Below are 20,415 nucleotides of genomic sequence, written 5' to 3'. Positions count from 1 at the left end.
GGCCAGCGGATCACTTGAGATCAGGAGTTCAAGACCAGTCTAGCCAACATGGTGAGACCCCGTCTCTACAAAAAATACAAAAATTAGCTGGGTGTGGTGGCATGCGCCTATAATCTACTCGGGAGGCTGAGGTAGGAGAATTGCTTGAACCCAGGAGGTGGAGGTTGTAGGGAGCTGAGATCATGCCACTACAATCCAGCCTGGGCTACAGAGCGAGACTCCATCTCAAAAATAAAAATTAAAAAAAAGAAAATGTAATCTATTTACATTTAAAGTAATTACTGATAAGAACTTCTGTTGTATTGCTATTTGTTCTCCATATGGCTTACTGCTTTTTTGTCCCTCATTTCCTGCATTACTGTCTTTTGTGTTTAGTTGTTTTGTAGTGAAACATTTAAATGCATTTCCCTTTGTTTTGTGTATATTCTATAGCTATTTTCTCTGTGGTTACCATGGGGATAACATTTAACATCCTAAAGTTATAACACTAAATTTATGCCAGCTTCAGTGACATACAAACTCTTCTAACAGCTGTGTCCTCACCCCTTTTGGTTGATGTCACAAAATTACATCTTTTTACATTGTGTGACCCAAAACATAAACTAATTCTTTTAAATACATTAGTTTCTTAAATTACGTAGAATACAAAATTTGGAGTTAAAAACCAAAATTACAGTTATGCTAGTGTTTAGTTTTTTTTAATGTGTTCATCTCAAATCATGTAGAAAACCAAAAGTATCGTCACAGACTATTATTACAATAACATTAGCTTTTATAATTGCCCATGTATTTACCCTTTATTGAGATCTTTATTTCTTCATGTGGCTTCAAGTTACTGTCTAGTCTCCTTTCATTTCATCCTGCAGGACTAGGACTTCTTTGAGCATTTCTTGTAGGGCAGGTCTAGTGGTAATGAACTTTCCCAGCTTTTATCTAGGAATGTCTAAATTTCTTCCTCACTTTTTAAGGACAGTTTTGCCAGATATAGGATTCTTGGGTTGACAATTTTTTTTTTAGCACTTTAACTATATCATCCAATTCTTTCTGATGAGAAATCTGCTGATAATCTTATTAAGAATATCTTGTATGTGGCAAATCACTTCTCTCTTGCTGATTTCAGGATTCTCTCTTTGGATTTAGAAAGTTTGATTAAAGGCTGGGCACGGTGGCTCACGTCTGTAATCCCAGCACTTTGGGAGGCTGAGGCAGGCGGATCACGAGGTCAGGAGATCAAGACCATCCTGGCTAACACTGTGAAACCCTGTCTCGACTAAAAATACAAAAAATTAGCTGGGCGTGGTGGTGGGCGCCTGTAGTCCCAGCTACTCGGGAGGCTGAGGCAGGAGAATGGCATGAACCCGGGAGACAGAGCTTGCAGTGAGCCGAGATCGTGCCACTGCACTCCAGCCTGCGTGACAGAGCGAGACTCCGTCTTAAAAAAAAAAAAAAAGAAACTTCGATTGATTAAAATGTGTCTTAATGTGGCTCTCTTTAAGTTCATCTGCTTGGAGTTCATTGAGCTGCTTGGGTGTTTATATTCATGCCTCATAGAACTTGGGAAGCTTTTAAGCCATTATTTCTTCAAATATTTTCTCTTCCTATTTTTTGCCCATTAGAATTCCCACAATGTGTATGATGGTCCACTTGATGGTGTTTCACAGGTCCGTTAGGCTCTGTTCACTTTTCCTCAATCTTTTTTCTTTCTGTTTTTCAGACTCAGTTTCCATTGTCCTGTCTCCAATTTGACTTACTCTTTTTTTTGCTTGTTTAAATCTGCCTTTGAATCCTGCTAGTGAATTTTTGCATTTCAGTTATTGTATTTTTCAGCTCCAGAATTTGTTTGGTTTCTTTTTAGGTTTTCTATCTCTTTACTGATATTTCCATTTTCTTCATACATCATTTTCTTGGCTTTTTCCATATCTTCCTTTAGTTTTTTGATCATCTCTTTTATTTTATTTTATTTTTTTGAGACAGGGCCTCACTCCTGTCGCACAGGCTAGAGTGCAGTGGTGCAATCACAGCTTAACTGCAGCCTCGACTTACCTGGCTCAGTTGATCTCCCATGTCAGACTCCAAGTAGCTGGGACTACAGGTGTGTGCCACCACATCCAGCTAATTTTTTGTATTTTTTAGTAGAGATGGAGTTTCACTGTGTTGCCCAGGCTGGTTTCAAACTCCTGGGCTCAAGTGATCTGCCCACCTTGGCTTCCCAAAGTGTTGGGATTACAGGCATGAGCCACCACCACACCTGGCCTTATATCTTCAAGACAGTTTTTTGTTTTTGTGTTTTGAGACAAGGGTCTCGCTCTGTCACCCAGGCTGGAGTGCAGTGGCACAATCCAAGCTCACTGCAGCCTCAAACTCCTGGGCTCAAAGTGAGCCTTCTGCCTCAACATCCCAAGTAGCTAGTTAGGACTATAGACACAGGCCACTGCACCTGGCTGGCTTATTTTTTAATTCTTCTTCTTCTTTTTTTTTTCCTCTAAGAGACAGGGTCTCACTGTGTTACCCAGGCTGCTCTTGAACTCCCAGCCTCAAGTGATCCTCTGGCCTTGGCCTCCCAAAGTGCTGGAATTATAGGCATGAACCACCACACCCAGCCTTTAAGACAGGTTTTAAAATTTTTTTGTGTAATAGATCTGTCACCAGGTCTTTTTTTAGAGACAGTTTCTGTTTATTTTTGCTTTTGATTGGGGATAGTTTCCTGTTTCTTTGTATGCCTTGTGATTTTTTTCATTGAAAATTATACATTTGGGTTTGATAATGTGGTAACTCTGGAAATTGGATTCTCCCCTTTCCCCAGGGTTTGCTGTTTTTTGTTACTGTATTTGTTTATTGTTTTTTGTTTTTGTTTTTTAATTGTTGTAGGCTGTCTCTGGGCCAAGGACCATATTGAGGTATAAACTTAAGGTCTTCTCAGGTCTTTTTGAGCCTGTGCCTTTCTCTGGGTGTGGGTGGCCACTTTCTAATTTTCCCCATATATGTAGTTGCTTTTGAATGTCCTTGTCTTTAATGTCTGCCCCCCAAAGGGAGAAAAAGAGAAAAATGAAGGGTTGGGATAAAGACACACGTACCAGACCTTTCAATCCCCTGGACGTCACTTCACCTGGAGAGGGAGAGACTTGCAACAATTGGGGGAGGTGCAACAATGGCCCCTGCTTCTTTGTCTATACCCCTGTGATCAGAAGCAGTGTTCAGTAATCAGCACAGATATCTCATATTTGGAGGATAGGATACTTCTTTTGCCTATCCTGGCTCCCACAGGCTATGTGCAGGCTCCTACAGGAACAAATGCACACTCGCCTCCCACAGGATGGGTAGCTACTACTGTGCTAAGAGCGAAAATTGAAATAGTCCAAATTGCCATCCAAGTTTTCCTCTGGAAGTTGCAAACCTTCAATAGACTCCAGAATTCCAAAATAGTTACCTCAGACAGCCTGGGTGGGGAGGCAGATTTCTGGTGCTTCCTACTCTGTCTGCCATCTTCCCAGAGTCCTTTCCCAAGCAACATATTTTTAAACTTTTAAAATATTCATATATACAATTCACCCTTTTAAAGTGTACAATTCAGCTGTGCATAATCCCAGCACTTTGGGAAGCCAAAGCGGGAGGATTGCTTGAGCCCAGGAATTTGAGACCAACCTGGGCAAGATGGCAAGACCCCGTTGCTACAAGAAAATAATTTTAAAAATTAGCTGTGTGTGGTGGTGCATACCTGTGGTTCTAGCTGCTTGGGAGGCCAAGGCAGGAGGATGGATCATTTGAGCACAGGAGTTCGAGGTGACAGTGAGCTATGATTGTGCCATTACACTCCAGCCTAGGTGACAAAGTGAGACCCCTGTCTCTCAAAAATAATGTGTACAATTCAGTGGTTCTCAGCATACTCACAAATTTGTGCAACCGTCACCACAATCAATTATCGAACATTCTCATCACCCCAAAAAAGAAACCCCGTACCCAATCAGTAGTCATTGCTCATTCCTCACCCTCCTACCCAGCCCCTGGCAACCACTAATCTGGTTTCTGTCTCTATGGGATTTGTCTATTCTGGACTTTCCAAATGACTGGAATCATACAATGTGTAGCCCTTTGTGTCTGACTTCTTTCATTTAGCATACTGTTTCTAAGGTTCATCTGTGGTATAGCATGAATCAGTACTTCATTCTGTTTTGTGGCTGAATAATCCATTGTATAGTTATATTGCTTTTTTTTCTTCAGACAGAGTCTTGCTGTGTTGCTCAGGCTGGGGTGCAGTGGCACAATCTTGGCTCACTGAAACCTCTGCCTCCCGGGTTCAAGCAATTCCCCTGCCTCAGCCTCCTGAGTAGGTGGGGTTACAGGTGCGTGCCACCACGCCTGGCTAATCTTTTGTATTTTTAGTAGAGATGGGGTTTCACCATGTTGGCCAGGCTGGTCTCGAACTCCTGGTCTCAAGTGATGTGCCTGTCTTGGCCTCCCAAAGTGCTGGGATTATAGGCATAAGTCACCACACCTGGCCATTTATATCACATTTTTAAAAATTCATTCATCAGTTGATGGGCATCTGGATGGTTTTCACCTTTTGGCTATTATGAATAATGCTACTGTGAACATTCATGTTTAAGTTTTTGTGTGGACCTTTGTTCCCAACTATCTTGGCTATACACCTAGGAGTAGAATTGCTGAATCATCACCTGAGGTCAGGAGTTCAAGACCAGCCTGGCCAACATGGTGAAACCCCGTCTCTATTAAAAATACAAAAATTAGGCCGGGCACAGGGGCTCACATCTGTAATCCCAGCACTTTGGGAGGTCTAGGCAGGTGAAACACAAGGTCAACAGTTCAAGACTGGCCTGGCCAACACAGTGGGACAACTCTGTCTCAAATGAAAAGAATTGCTGGATCGTATGGTATATCTATGTTTAACTTTTTTTTTTAAGAGACGGAGTCTCACTCTGTCTCCCAAGCTGGAGTGTAGTGGCGCCATCTTGGCTCACTGCAACCTCAATCTCCCAGGTTCAAGCAGTTCTCCTGCCTCAGCCTCCCAAGTAGCTGGGATTACAGGCACACGCCGCCACACCTGGCTAATTTTTTTTTTTTTTTTGTATTTTAGTAGAGATGGGGTTTCACTGTGTTGCCCAGGCTGGTCTCGAACTCCTGAGCTCAGGCAATCCACCCACCTTGGCCTCCCAAAGTGCTAGGATTACAGGCGTGGGCCACCGCACTTGGCCTATGTTTAACTTTTTGAGGATCTGCCAAACTGTTTACTCAGGTGGCTGTACAATATTATAATCCCATCAGCAATAAAGTTTTGAAACTGGGGGGTTAATCTGATTAGATCCACAAAACAGCCTGCCCTGCAATTTGGTCATTTGCATTTTGTTTTTTTCTATGTAGCTGAAGACCACAGCATTTAACCTTTGCTGGCTTCCTGTATAATCTATAGATAACATATGTCACCATGGTAACGGTCACTTAAGTTGGTTTTCAGGAACTTGGGGCAGCTCCTCTCCTGTTCAAACTGGTTGTGACCACTGACCTTTCAACCAGGCCTAAGCAAATGCCCAAGAGGTAGCCTTTTGACATCACAGGCTAAACACTCCACCCTCAAATGATGCTAATGTCACCATTTTCTGAACAGTCATCCTATGAAGTGCCATGAATCCTGACTACACTTGCGCAGATCAGTGGATGATTCATTTTCCCCCACTGCCAATCACCTTTCCCCATGCCTTAGACCACCCTGCTTCTCTAACCCATAAACATCTCTATGCCTTATTTTCGGGAGGCAGATATGAGAGCTATTTACCTGCCCCCTTGCTGGGCTGCCTTGTGGATAAATCTTTTCTCTTTTGCAAAATGTGTCACCACAGTGATTGGTTTACCCAGCACGGGCAGAACAAACCTGGTTGATAATTTTTCTCATCCTCGCCAATACTTACTGTCATTGTCTGTGTTTTTCACTATAGCCATGCTGGTGGATATGAAGTGGCATCTGATTGTGGTTTTCATTTCATTTCCCTTGTGACTAATGAGCCTATTTTTTGTGCTTATTGATTATTTGCATATCTTCTTTAAAAAATATGTATTCGAATACTTTGCCCATTTTAAATTTGGGTAATTTGTATTTCTGTTGAGTTGTAAAAGTTGTTTATGTATTTTGGATAGTAGACTCTTACCTGATACACAATTCACAAAATATTTTCTCCCATTTCATAGGTTGGCTTTTGTTTTCTTGATGGTGTCTTTTGATGTACAAAATTTTTAAATTATTTTTTCTTCAAGACTTAAAACATTTTGGCTGGGCATGGTGGCTCACGCCTGTAATCCCAGCACTTTGGGAGGCTGAGGCAGGCAGATCACGAGGTCAGGAGATCGAGACCATCCTGGCTAACACAGTGAAACCCCATCTCTACTAAAAATACAAAAAATTAGCTGGGCGTGGTGGCACGTGCCTGTAGTCCCAGCTACTCGGGAGGCTGAGACAGGAGAATGGCGTGAACCCAGGAGGTGGAGTTTGCAGTGAGCTGAGATCGCACCACTGCACTCCAGCCTGGGTGACACAGCGAGACTCCATCTCAGAAAAAAAAAAAAAAAAAAAAAGACTTAAAACATTTTAATTGATACAGTTGTACATATTTATGGGGACAGTGTAATGTTGTGATACATGTACACAATATGTAATAAATTAGGGTAATTAACATATCCATCATCTCAGACATCTTTTTTTGTGATGAGAAGATTCAAAATCCTCTCTTCTAGCTATTTTGAAATATGCAGTATATTACCATGAACCATAATCACCATTCAGAGCAATGGAACACCAGAACTTATTCTTCCTATCTAACTGTAACTTTGTATCCATTGACTGGCCTCTCCCTGTCCTCCCTCTTCCCTCCTCTTCCCAGCCTCTGGTAACCACTATTTATTCTCTACTTCTATTAGATCAACATTTAAGGCCAGGTGCAGTGGCTCACATCTGTAATCCATCCCAGCACTTTGGGAGGCCGACGTGGGTGGATCACTTGAAGACAGGAGTTAGAAACCAGCCTGGCCAACATGGTGAAACCCCATCTCTACTAAAAACAAAAATTAGCCGGGTGTGATGGCGTGCGCCTGTAATCCCAGCTACTCAGGAGGCTGAGGCATGAGGATTGCTTGAACCCGGAAGGTGAAGGTTGCAGTGAGCCAAGACCTTGCCACTGCACTCCAGCCTGGATGACAGAGCGAGACTGCCTCAAAAAAAAAAAAAAAAATTTAGGATTCCACATATGAATAGGATCATGCAGTATTTGTCTTTCTGTGCCTGGCTTATTTCACATAACATAATGACCTCTAGGCTCATTCAAGTTGTTCCAAATGAGAGGATTTCATTCTTTTTTATGGCTGAATAGTATTCCATTGTGTAAATTTACCACATATTCATTCATCTGTTGACGGACACTTAGGTTGATTCCATATTCTGGCCATTGTGAATAGTGCTGCAATAAACATGGGTGTGCAGACATCTTTTTGACATACTGATATATCCTTTGGATATATGGGATTGTTAGATCATATGGTAGTTCTGTTTTTAATTTTTTTAGGAACCATCTATTTTCCACAGTGGCTGTACCAATTTACATTCTCACCAACAATGCACTGCATGATGAAGGTTCAGTCAACAACAGACTACATATAGGACAGTAGTTCCATAAGATTATAACACAGCTGAAAAATTCCTATCACTTAGTACTTACTAATGCTAGATTTTTTATCATTATTTTAGAGTATACTCCATCTACTTATTGAAAAGAAGTTAACTATAAAAAGCCTAAGGTAGGACCTTCAGAAGGTATTCCAGAAGAAGGCATTGTTATAGGAGATAACAGCTCCATGTGTGTTATGCCCCTGAAGACCTTCCAGTGGGATGAGATGTGCAGGTGGAAGATAGTCATGTTGATTATCCTGAGCCTGTGTAGACTTAGGCTAATGTGTGTGTTTGTGTCTTTGTTTTTTTTAGTTTTGGAGGCAGGGTCTTGCTCTGTCACCCAGGTTGGAGTGCAGTGGTGGAATCATTGCTCACTGCAGCCTTGAACTCCTGGCCTCAAGCAATCCTCCTGCCTCAGCGTCCCAAGTAGCTGGGACTACAGGCTTTTGCCACCACACCACGCTAATTTTTAAGTTTTTTGAAGAGACATGGTCTCACCATGTTACCCCAGGCTGGTAACTCCTGGACTCAAGCAGTCCTCTTACCTCAGCCTCCCAAAGTGCTGGGATTGCAGGCCAGAGCCACCACACCTGACCTGTGTCTTAGTTTTTAACAAAAAAAGGTAAAAAGTAAATAATTTATTTTATTTATTTATTTATTTATTTATTTATTTATTTTTTTTTTTTTTTTTTTGAGACAGAGTCTCGCTCTGTCACCCAGGCTAGAGTGCAGCGGCGTGATCTCCGCTCACTACAAGCTCCTCCTCCCAGGTTCACGCCATTCTCCTGCCTCAGCCTCCCTAGTAGCTGGGGCTACAGGTGCCCGCCACCACACCTGGCTAATTTTTTGTATTTTTAGTAGAGATGGGGTTTCACCATGTTAGCCAGATGGTCTTGATCTCCTGACCTTGTGATCCACCCACTTCAGCCTCCCAAAGTGCTGGGATTACAGGCATGAGCCACCTGTAAAAATATGAGATAAATAGTACACCTGTAGAAGGCCTGTAAAAAATAATTTTTTAATAAAAAGCTTATAAGGACACACAGAAAATATTTTTGTATAGCTATAAGAGTCAAAAAGTTAAGAAGTTTAGGCTGAGTGCAGTGGCTCACGCGTGTAGTCTCAGCACTTAGGGAGGCCGAGGCAGGTGCATCACTTGAGCCCAAGAATTCAAGACCAGCCTGAGCAACATGGTGAAACCCCATCTCTACAAAAAATACAAAAAGGCAGGAGGTTTGCTTGAGCCCAAGGAGATTGAGGCTGCAGTGAGCCATGATCATGCCACTGCACTCCAGCCTGGGTGACAGAACGAGACCGTGTCTCCAAGGGAAAAAAAAAATGTTTAGGAAGCAAAAACGTTACAGTAAGCTAAATTAAATTTATTATTAAAAAGTTTTAAAATAAATTTAGTGTAGCCTAATTATATAGTGTTTGTTAAGTCTGCAGTAGTATACAGTAATGTCCTAGGCCTTCACAATTCACTCACTACTCATTCCTTCACTCACCCAGAGCAACTTCTAGGCCAGCAAGTGCCATTCATTGTGAGTGCCTTCTACAGGTGTACTATTTATCTTTTATGCCATATTTTTACTGTACTTTTTCTATGTTTAGATACACAAGTACTTACCATTGTGTTACAATTGCCTACAGTATTCGGTATTATAACATGCCATACCTGTTTGTTGCCTAGGAGCAATAGGATATACTCTATATGACTTAGGTATGTGGTAGGCTACGCTATCTAGGTTTGTGTAGATACACTATTTGCATTGCCATCACATTTAGTGATGTTGAGCATTTTTTCATATATCTGTTGGCCATTTGTATACTTTCAAGAAATGTCTATTTAGATCTTTTGTCCATTTTAAAATCAGATTATTTGTGGGGTTTTTTTTTTTTTGGATTTTTTTTTTTTTTTTTTTTTTTGGTGTTGAGTTTCTTATATACTCTGGACATTAACCCCTTGTCAGATGCATAGTTTGTAAATAAAGACCATGTATGACAGACACACAGCTAACATACTGAATGAGGACACGTTGAAAGCTTTTTCTCTAAAATCTGGAACAAGACAAGGATAGCCACTTTCACTACTTCTAGTCAACATAGTACTGGAAGTCCTAGCCACAGTAATTAGGCAAGAGAAAGAAACAAAGGGCATCTAAATTGGAAAGAAAGAAGTCAAACTTCCTGTCTGCAGATGACATGAACTTATACACAGAAAACCCTAAAGATTCCACCAAAAAACTGCTAGAAGTAATAAATTCAGTAAAGTTGCAGGATACAAAAGCAACATACAAAAATCAGTAGCATTTCTATATGCCAATAGTGAACTATCTGAAAAAGAAAACAGCAATCCCATTCACAATTGCTACAAAAAACAAAACAAAACAAAAACCCTAGGAAGTTTTAACCAAGTAGGCAAAAGATCTCTGCAATGAAAACTACAAAACATTGATGAAAGAAACTGAAGACACAAATAGTATCCTATGTTCATGGATTAGAATAATTAACATTGTTAAAATGTTCATACTTCCCAAAGTGCTCCACAGATTCAACACAATCTCTATCAATATTGCAATGACATTCTTCACAGAAATAGAAAACCCTCAAATTTATAGTTTTAGTTCTTACATTTAGGTCTTTGGTCCATTTTGAGTTATTTTTTGTATATGGTGTGAGGTAAGGGTCCAACTTCATTCTTTGCATGTGGACATTGTTTTTCCTTGTACCATTTGTTTAAAAGACTATATTACCCCCTCCCTCCCACATCCCAGTAGATCATCTTGGCACTCTTGTTAAAAATCAATTGACTGTAAATGTAAGAGTTTATTTCTGAACTCTCAATTCAATTTATTATTTTGATCTATATGGCTATCTTTATGTCTTTATTACTGTCTTCATTACTTGATTACTGCAGCTTTGTAGAAAGTTTTGAAATTGGGAAGTGTGAGTTTTCCAACTGTTCTTCTGTTTCAAGATTGTTTTGGCTACTCTGGGTCCCTTGCATTTCCATATGAATTTTAAGATCAGCTTGTTAATTTCTGAAAGAAAAAAAACAGTTGGGGTTTTCATAGTGATTGCTTTCAATCTGTAGATCAATTTGGGGTTGAGCAATACATTTGATTGTATTATTGTCAGAAATATGTTGACTTTGGAAGTAACAAATTAGCTAATTAGAAACAAGTCTTTTGGAGTAATGAGAAAGGAATTTGTTGAGCTAGTGCATCATTTAATGGAGGCCTTTGAAACTCAGACTAAGGCATTCGAATTTTATTAGAAAGATATTTTTATAGTTTTTTTCCCCTGAAATTGGTTTGCATATGTACATGATTTTATTATGATTCCAGTACTATTATATTTTCCATACCACTAAAGAGGGCTTTTTCCATACACAAGTGGATGTTTTAAATCAGTCAAAAAGTATTGAATGCCTTTCAAACAGAGTGGCCACTGCTAAGCACTGTAGGAGAATAAAAGAACTGTAACACACACACACACACGGGAGGCTGAGGTGGGAGGGTCACTTGAACCCGGGAGGCAGAGGTTGCAGTGAGCCGAGATCATGCCACTGAACTCCAGAGCAAGACTGTCTCAATAAAGAAAAAAAAAAAAAAAAAAAAAGGCCGGGCATGGTGGTTCATGCCTGTAATCCCAGCACTTTAGGCGGCTGAGGCAGGTGGATCACCTGAGGTTAGGAGTTCAAGACCAGCCTGGCCAACATGGCCCTGTCTCTACTAAAAATACAAAAATTAGCCGGGCGTGGTGATGGGTGCCTGTAATCACATCTACTCCAGTGGCTGAGGCACAAGAATCACTTGACCCCAGGAGGTGGAGGTTGCAGTGAGCCCAGATTGCGCCACGGCACTCCAGCCTGGGCTACAGAGTGAGACTCCATCTTAAAAAAAAGAAAATTGTAACATACAGCCCTTGCTCTCAGGTACCCTACAGTTGAATGGAGATTAATTATGTTTAAGGAGGTGACATCTGTTATTTATCCTTGCTTGCCTAAGACCTTGAAGCAAAGTACTAAGTAGACCAAGATCATGAGCGATTTCTGGAAGAACAGCTCCCTATTAAAGACTTGGCCTAACCCAGCTTATTATGTAGAAAGAGTCTGTCATTTGCAAGTGGGATAGCTGTCTCAGTGCAAATTCACCCAAAACTCTCACTTGGGAAAAAAATCCAGAGAGAAATCCTTACTCAGTAGTGCCACAGTAGTTTTATTTTGAGAACCTTTATTACCTGTAACACTGCAACTTTCAAAAAATATTTCTCAATATTTATAATGTTTCTTTATTCATATAAATAAAAATTTTAAAATTTGACTCTGGTAACTATTTCCTAAGCAAAGGGCTTCCCAGGGAGAGTGGTTATGCGTGTGTATATATTTTAATTGTTTTGAAATGATCTCGAATGTATAGAAAAGTTGCCCAAATCGTGTAAGGAAGTCCCATGTCCCCTGCACTCAGATTCCCAAATAGTTAACACTTTATTGCACTTGTTCCATTGCTCACTGTGTGTGTATGTGTGCAGGTGTGCATGCATGTGCATATGTGTGTGTACATGTGTATGTATCCCTTGTTAGTCTTTTTCTGGACCTTTTGAAAGTCAAGAGAGCAAATTGAAGAGATGGTGTCTCATCACTCCTAAACACACTAGTGTTTATTTTCCCCTAAACAGGGACACTCTCCTACCTAACAACAAACAAACTTCCACATCAGGAAATCAATATTGGTACAACACTACCATCCAATTCAGATGAGATCGGGCATGTTCGGGGTGGTATGCGATTCACAGAGCTAATTCACATTTTGCCCACCGTCCTAACAATGTTGTTTTCCTTTCTGGTCCAGAATGCTATACAGAGATACATATTGAATTTAGTTGTCATATAACCTCAGTCAGAGACAGTTCCCAGTCTTTCTTGTCCTTGGATGGTCCACAACCTGAGTTCCTTTCATGGTAGGAAAACCAAAAAGGATGCTTTGTGTGTGTGTGTGTGTGTGTGTGTTTTTAGTGTGTTTCACCAGGAGGCTCACAATGTAGACTCCTCCCAACACTGGTGATGTTAACCATGATCACCTGATCATGTTGGTTGCCTCCATTCACTGTTTCCCCCTCTGTAATCAAGTAGTATTCCATGGAAGCATTCCAAAATCACGCCAGTATTCTATGCCTCATAGAAATCTACCCACCAGCCTTAGCGTCCATTGAAGACTCCTGCCTGAGTCATCCTCCTTAGTAGTTGTCAAATGGTAGTTCTCTATTTCCATCCTTCTCGCTACACTTCTGGGTTGGCATCCTACTTTGAAAGAGTTTTCCTTTTTCTCTGTATCAACACGGACTTGCATATTCCTATTTTATTCAATGGGTTGTAATCCGTTATCGTCGTTGTTTACTTCATGCTCAAATTGTCCCTCATTTGGCCCATGGGAGTCCCTTCAAGCTGGCTCTTAACACTGCAACAATTTAAAGTATATATACTGCTAAAATTCATCCGTGTTGTGTGTATGGCTGCAGTTCATTAACTTTGACTGCTTGTAATATGCCATTTTGTGAATATGCCACAGTTTATTGGTCCACTCATCCACTATTCCTTCGACGGGCACTTGGGTTGTTTCCAGGTTATTGCTATTGTGTTTTGCTATTCTAGCTCTTTAATGTTAAATTTTGAATATTAAAAATTTGTATTAACATCATAAACTTCAGGTCTGTTTATTGTACAAATATTGAGCACCTAGAAGCAGGGTCATTTTGCACTCTCATCAACAGGGCGTGACGGGCTCATTTAAAAAATATTGCATATTTCACGGAGAAATATTTAAATGATGTTTTCAAATCAGTTTAATAAAGGCCTTTTTCTTTAAACTTCCTTTTGCTTTTTTCCCTCCTATTATAGAGAAATATTGAAATCAAAGAGTCGAGAAAGCAAAATGTAAAGGTGGAAACCTATGCACTTAAACCCAACCCTTGCCAAGGTAAAGCATCCGCGGAAACAGCAGGCTCTCGAAGTGAGGAGGCTGCAGCCGGCGCTAGGGCGCAGGCGCAGAAGCTCAGCGTCTCGCTCCCTGCTCCGGCCCCAGAGGGTTATCGCGAGTCTTGGAATAAAGTTGCTCGTGCGATTGCCAAAAGTAAGTTCTCGCGAGAGGTAGTTGGTTGCTATAGTTGTCAAAAACATAACTGAGGCTGCTGCAGGTAAGACAGTGATCCCTCCTGAAGAAACCCTCTCTTCCCGGCCTCCCCACCTCAGCCCTGCGGCCACACCACAGCCGTCACCCCGATCTTCTGCTCCCTTAGCTAAGGCCAGGCTGAAAACCCCGATATTTAGACCGAAAAGCCGCTCGCCCGGCCAGGTGCGGAATCTGCCGCCAACCCCAGCCCGGCGACCTCCACAGGAGCGCGGACGTAGACCTTCCTTTACCGCTTCTCGTCGGAGGCCTCCTCATTCTGCGCTGACTGCGCTTGTCCTCAGACCAGACTCAGTCACATCGCCTCCTTCGTCTAACCTTTTTCTCACTGGACTCTCCCCTTGCAGCTTCTTCCGAGCAGATGACAAGAAATGCGTGCCTTGCCGGGGGCAACAAGAGTCCCCACCCTAGCTGCCCTGACTATAACTTTAGTCCTATATCTTGCATTCATAATTCAAACACGACGCGAACGCCTCTTGTGTACAAGACATGGTGCCAGGCACTCGGGGCCCGTAAATATGCGTGAGACAGGTTACATGCCTTCAAGGGTGTAAATGAGCTCTCAGGACAAAGGCTGCATATTAATAATACCATTTGTGCAGTGCTTCATACTTAAACAGCTTTAATATCTTAGGGGATATTCACAATAAATGTGAAACAGGTTGGAAGTTATCCATTTTACAGAAGGTGAAACTGAGGCTTAGAGAAGTTAGGCATTTGCCTAGGGGCACATAGTTGTTAAGTAGGAAAGGTCTTTTGAATACCCAGTCTTCATAAACAGGACAGCTTGTGGTAATGCCACAAAAGACGTGTAAAGTGCTAAATGAATTCAGAGGAAAGGCAAGTTTTTCCGACTGGGAAGCTTCATGGACTAGGAAGCATTTGAGCTGGATTTTAAAGGATGAGTAGGATTTGCTGTAGAGACGGAGTGAGGAGAAAGGGAGAGATAATTCCAGGGGGAAGGAAAAATGCAAAGGTTCAAAAGCGACTAAATGCAGGTAATCTTTGAAAAATACTAAGCAAGAGCATAAGCTAGAAGAGGGGAGTTGACTGGCACTGCAAGATCCTAGAAAGCCCTGGATGTAGTACTACATTTAACTACAGTTAAACTGTAGTGTTACAGTTTATTTGGTAGGTGAGAGGGAACAAGACAGTGATACGATCAGATCTGTACTTTAATAAGGTATTTATCTGCTTGTCTCTTCTCATTTTCTCCCTATTTCTTCTTACTCCACCACTGCAAGCTACTTGCTATGTGTGTTGTTTTGCCTCTAAACGTTTTAAAATCTGTTTCCTTTCTTGGAATATCCTTCCCTTTATTAAGACATAGTTCCAGCGTACTTCCTCCAAGATTTTCCTGGCATGCATATGTATTCTCAAATCCAGCTAGGTCCCAGCTTCATTCAGCACTTCCTTGCTGTATGACTGCTGGTAAGATAACAAACTTCTCTGAAGCTCAGTTTTTTTCAATCAAATAGAGATTTAAGAATCTCTTAGAAGGGAGGCTACATTTAAGATAATAAATGCGAAGCACACTTGGCACACTGGCTATAGTCAGTTAATTTCCTTGCTTCTCTCATTCTTTTTATTTGTAAAAGAAAAAATAAATTTCCACCCCCCTTTTCCTCCCTGTGTGTTTCACTCCTCCCTTCTTTCCTCTGTCAGAGCACCTGTCTCACAGATTATGACTCCTGGTCTAGTTACACGTCTCTCGTCCTCACTAGATTTTAAATTTCTTGAGGTTAGAGAGTTCACATCTTATCTCTTGTATCCTCAGCACCCATCACAGTGCCAAGCTTAACAAATTTTTTCAATGAGCAATTCTGACAAAAGCAGGATGAATTAGAGTGAGAATCTGGAGTCAGAGACACCAGTTAGGAGGCTTTTGTTACAGTCTAGCAGAAGGGTAATGAAGGCCTAATGCCATATTATTGAAAAGGAAAGAAGACTGATACAAAAGGGCATTTCAAATGTACATTTGACAAAGAAGTTGTCAGTGCCACTAAAGCCCTTAAAGAGCCCAGAAATATGTTGTTGAACAAATGATTTGACACTTTTAGGTGACTGGAAAAATGCTGGAGTAGCTGAGAAGAGGCAGGATAATTATAAAGTCTGAAGGCTGTAAGATGTTGTTTTCTCTTTTGTATCACCAAGTACACTTAGCATAGTATGTCCTCAGTAAATGTTTGAATTGAGTTAGAAAATAAGGCCTTTTCAACAGGCACAGTGGCTCATGCCTTTTAATCCCAGCACTTTGGGAGGCTGAGGTGAGCGGATTGCTTGAGCCTAGCCGTCGAGACCAGCCTAGACAGCATGGTGAAACCCTGTCTCTACAAAAAATACAAAAATTAGCTGGGCGTGGTGGCGCATGCCTATAGTCCCAGCTACTCAGGAGGCTGAGGTGGGACAATCACTTGAGCCTGGGAGGTTGAAGCTGCAGTGAGCTGTGATCACACCACTGCACTCCAGCCTGGGTGACAGAATGAGAGCCTGAAAAAAAAAAAGGAAGGAAGGAGAGATAAAAGACCTTTTCCAAAAAACAAATATCCAATTTATTATCGAAATTGTTTGTGCCCTTAGTATTGTAAAATTGACAGTATATCTGACTAAATAAGAAATATATTAAGACCTTTTCCAGTGGACTACCATTTTGTGTGGCTGCTTCTTTCCTGCTCTCAAAATATATTTTTGTAAAACTGAGAAGTTAAATAATGTTTGAAGGGAGCTTTGCAGATTAAAAAAAACGGTTACCAGAGAACACTGTGAACAGTGTATGGCAGCAGTCCCCAACCTTTTTGGCACCAGGGACCAGTTTCGTGGAAGACAATTTTTCCACAGACTGGGGGCAGCGGGAATGATTCAACCACATTGCATTTACTGTGCACTTTATTTCTATTAGTATTACATGGTAATATATAATGAAATTTTTTTGTTTTGAGATGGAGTCACTCTTTTGCCCAGGCTGGAGTTCAGTGGTGTGATCTCAGCTCACTGCAACCTCTGCCTGCCGTGTTCAAGCGATTCTCCTGCCTCAGCCTCCCAAGTAGCTGGGACTTACAGGCATGTGCCATCACACCTGGCTAATTTCTGAATTTTTTAGTAGAGATGGGGTTTCACCATACTGGACAGGCTGATCTCGAACTCCTGACTTGGTGATCCGCCCGCCTCGCCTCCCAAAGTGTTGGGATTACAGGCGTGAGCCACCGTGCCCAGCCTATATAATGAAATATTATACAACTCACCATAATGTAGAATCAGTGGGAGCCCTGAGCTTGTTTTCCTGCAGCTAGACAGTCCTATCTGGGGGTGATGGGAGACAGTGACAAATCAGGCATTCGATTCTTATAAGGAGCGCACAACCTAGATCCTTTGCATGCATCAATTACAATAGGGTTCGCACTCCTGTGAGAATATAATGCTGCCACTGATCTGACAGGAGAGAGAGCTTAGGTGGTAATACAGGTGATGCAGAGTGGCTGTAAATAGAGATGAAGCTTTGCTTGCTCGCCTGCTGCTTACCTCCTGCTGTACAGCCCAGTTCCTGACAGGCCACGGGCTGGTACTGGTTCATGGTTCGGGGTGGGGACCCCTGATGTAGGGTATGGGAGGTCAAGGTGTTCCTACTTTGTCTTGTGATACTTTGTGCTTAATGGGTTAGTTACCTGTATAAACATCTTTTAGCGCTACCAGTGAAATCATCCTTGTGACCAGCTCCCTAAAGCACTGCCTGTCCAACAGCAAAGGTTGGATATGGGGAATAAAACAGTGCTGGACTATGGCATTTTCTTAGGTTTTCCCTGGTATTGGTTATGATGGAATATGGGTACTTGTGCAGCTGTGGTACATGAGGGGACAGGTTGATTCATTCTGTTTACAGAGACCAAAGAAAACAGAGGGACTTTTCCCAGTTGGTGATATGGAGCAAGTGCCATCAGCAGGCAGACTCGTGCAGATCACCGTGACAGAGGGATATGATTTGGTAAAGTTACTTTTGGAAATTTACAAAAATCCTTAGTTTGGGAGTACCTGCAGGAGGAATGGAATTTTGCTTCATTCTCTACCTCCAAACCTCCTGGCTTTATGTAGCAGTGGCATTCCGCCTCAGTGTTCCTTATTGTTAGTCTTAATCTCCAAGTCACATTACTGTGTGTCTCAAATACCCGGCAATTTGAATACTAAATTTAACAGGATGAAAGAAATAGTGGTTTTAGTTTCCCTAGACAGCAGTTCACATATAATTTTTTTCCCTTTCTCCTGAGAAGGATCTGAATTCTTCCAGAGTTTCCCTTGTGATTAATTCTATTTGATTAATTAAAAAAACAACAACAATGTGATGTACTAAAAATTAGGAATATGATGAAATGGGAAAATATTCAGTATATTAAGTTTAAAAAGATCATTCCAAAGAGGATGTAATTAATGAGCTCCACTTTATTTTAAAATGCATATATAAAAATGTATCTATGTGTGCATGTATGGGTACACACACGTACATCCATATATTCACAGCAGAACACTAGAAAATATATTCTAAAATGTTAATAATGCTTGCATGTTCAGTAAGATTGTAGGTAATTAATTTTCTTACTTTTAAAAATGTTCCTCAGTAGCTTGCAGTGAGCTGAGATCGTGCCACTGCATTCCAGCCTGGGTGACAGAGCGAGACTCCGTCTCAAAACAAACAAACAAACAGAAAAAAAAATGTTCCACAGTATACTTTTATTATTAGGTGAAACATAATAAATGTTATTTTCAAGACTCCAACATAACAGCACTTCCATGGAATGTTGCATTTAAGTAAAACTAGATTTGTTTAATGATTTTTCTACCTATTCCTTTTGTATTTGTGATGTTGCTTGTTAGGAAAAAATGAAAAATGCTATTTAGCCCAAATCAAAATGGGTTACCAGATGTGTAGGAAAATTCTCTATTTGAATATAATTGTAAAGTGGTGTGTTTCTGCCAACAGAAAGGTTTTAAAGGAGATACTCCAGTTACCTTTATTCGAGCAGAATTCAATCAAGTGGTTCTGGGAGACTCTGCAAAAATTACTGTTTCTCCAGAAGGAAGTGCAAAATACAACTTCACTAGCAGTTTTGAGTTTAATCCTGAAGGAGGAATCACTTTAGATGACCTCGCTCACAAACCTGTGTTCTGTAAGTCCTTGTGGTTCTAAAAATCAATGTCCCGATTGCCTTCTTCCCTATCATGTTGGATGGGAAAAGCACAACCAAAACATTCTTTTAAACATGTAACTAAAATCATGAGAAAGAAAGGACAGTTCCTTTGTTCCCAGAAGCAAGGCAGGAACTGAAACCTGAAAATCTTGAACAGCTGCCATTGGTGTGTATGTGTTAGTGGAAGTGTGCAGGGAGAAGGCAGTACTCCAAAACCTAGGGGCTTGGGTTTTAATGCTCTCACAAGGACAGAAAACCTTTGGCTGTTGTTGATGGGGGACTAGAGACTGAGATCACCTCCCCATCACAAGTTAAGACTCTCAGAAAGTATGGACCAGGAAAATAAAATCTGCTTATCAGCATCTCTGTCTAGATCCTGGGTAGAGGAAAAAGTCTTCCCTAGGAATAATCATAGGCTTGTACTAACCATTAAAGAATATATATATATTTAAAACACAGGAGGAGCATTTTTATGATAGCAATTGGCCACATTCTAAGCGATAAAGCAAGTCCTACCATAGATCAAAGGATCAACAGCATACAGACCACCTTTTCTGCCAAAATGTAACAATCAACAAAATTAGAAATCAATAACAAAAAGATAGCCAAAAAGCTATTTGGAAATTTAAAAACATACTTATGAATCATTCATGGGACAAATAAAAAAGTCATAATAAAAATTGCAAAGCATTTGGAAGAGATCAACAGTAAAACACCAAATATCAGAATTTGTGGGATATAGTTAAAGGTGTACTTAGAGGTACATTTATAATCTTAAGCGCATTAATTAGAAATAAAAAGGATTAAAAGCAGAACTTTTGAGAAGATGGAATAGATGTACTTTTCTCTATTCCTCCCACTGAGTACAACTACAAACTCTGGACATTATATATAAAACAAACATAAGAGACTCTGAAAGGTGGAGAGAAGGAAACTTGGGACCGGGGGAATGACACAGTGGTGAGTTCCTTGGGTTTTCTTTTTGCCTTATATATCCCATACTTCTTGCTGAAGAAGGTGGCAACCTGGAGACACCAATGGGCACAGACCAAAAAAAAGAAAAAAGAAAGAAAGCCTGATAAAAGTCTGCTCTGTTTAGCCAAAAGACTATGAAAGCGGCAGCCTAATAAGACAGAAAAGTTTTAGACAGTAATTCCCGTACTCCAGCCAAACACCGTAGGAAAAAAACCCCCACCCTCAATCAAGCTGAGTGGAGAGCCTAGACTTCCACTCTCACAAAGCTCAAAAATGAGGTTCTCCATTACCCTAGTGATGTCAGAGAAGACCAAGTAGGGAACCAGGGCTTTTATCCCCTCTAGTAATGAGTCCCCTTCCCACCCCTCATAATGTTAGTGGAGACCACATGGATCTTGGACTTCTA

The 20,415-nt window shown here is 41.0% G+C and overlaps 2 protein-coding genes across 4 annotated transcripts in view; both read left to right on the top strand.

The window, feature by feature from the left end:
* The window catches only part of ANXA7 (annexin A7), a 53,696-nt gene extending 41,702 nt beyond the window's left edge, over nt 1-11,994 (top strand). For both annotated transcript variants that reach the window (XM_063607754.1, XM_055092988.2), the window contains one exon: nt 6,925-11,994. In XM_063607754.1, the coding sequence (XP_063463824.1) occupies nt 6,925-6,936 (12 nt within the window). In that variant the 3' untranslated portion in view covers nt 6,937-11,994. The remainder of the gene's footprint in view (nt 1-6,924) is intronic.
* A 1,574-nt stretch (nt 11,995-13,568) lies between these two features.
* CFAP70 (cilia and flagella associated protein 70) overlaps nt 13,569-20,415 on the top strand; it is a 105,383-nt gene continuing 98,536 nt past the window's right edge. For both annotated transcript variants that reach the window (XM_055092975.1, XM_055092977.1), the window contains exons 1-3: nt 13,569-13,800; nt 17,735-17,836; nt 18,827-19,013. In XM_055092975.1, the coding sequence (XP_054948950.1) occupies nt 13,621-13,800; nt 17,735-17,836; nt 18,827-19,013 (469 nt within the window). In that variant the 5' untranslated portion in view covers nt 13,569-13,620. The remainder of the gene's footprint in view (nt 13,801-17,734; nt 17,837-18,826; nt 19,014-20,415) is intronic.

This window comes from Pan paniscus, chromosome 8 (assembly GCF_029289425.2).
Source record: "Pan paniscus chromosome 8, NHGRI_mPanPan1-v2.0_pri, whole genome shotgun sequence".
Lineage (NCBI taxonomy): Eukaryota > Metazoa > Chordata > Mammalia > Primates > Hominidae > Pan > Pan paniscus.
The sequence above is the reverse complement of the archived record's forward strand: the minus strand, read 5'-3'. Positions and strand labels throughout refer to the sequence as shown.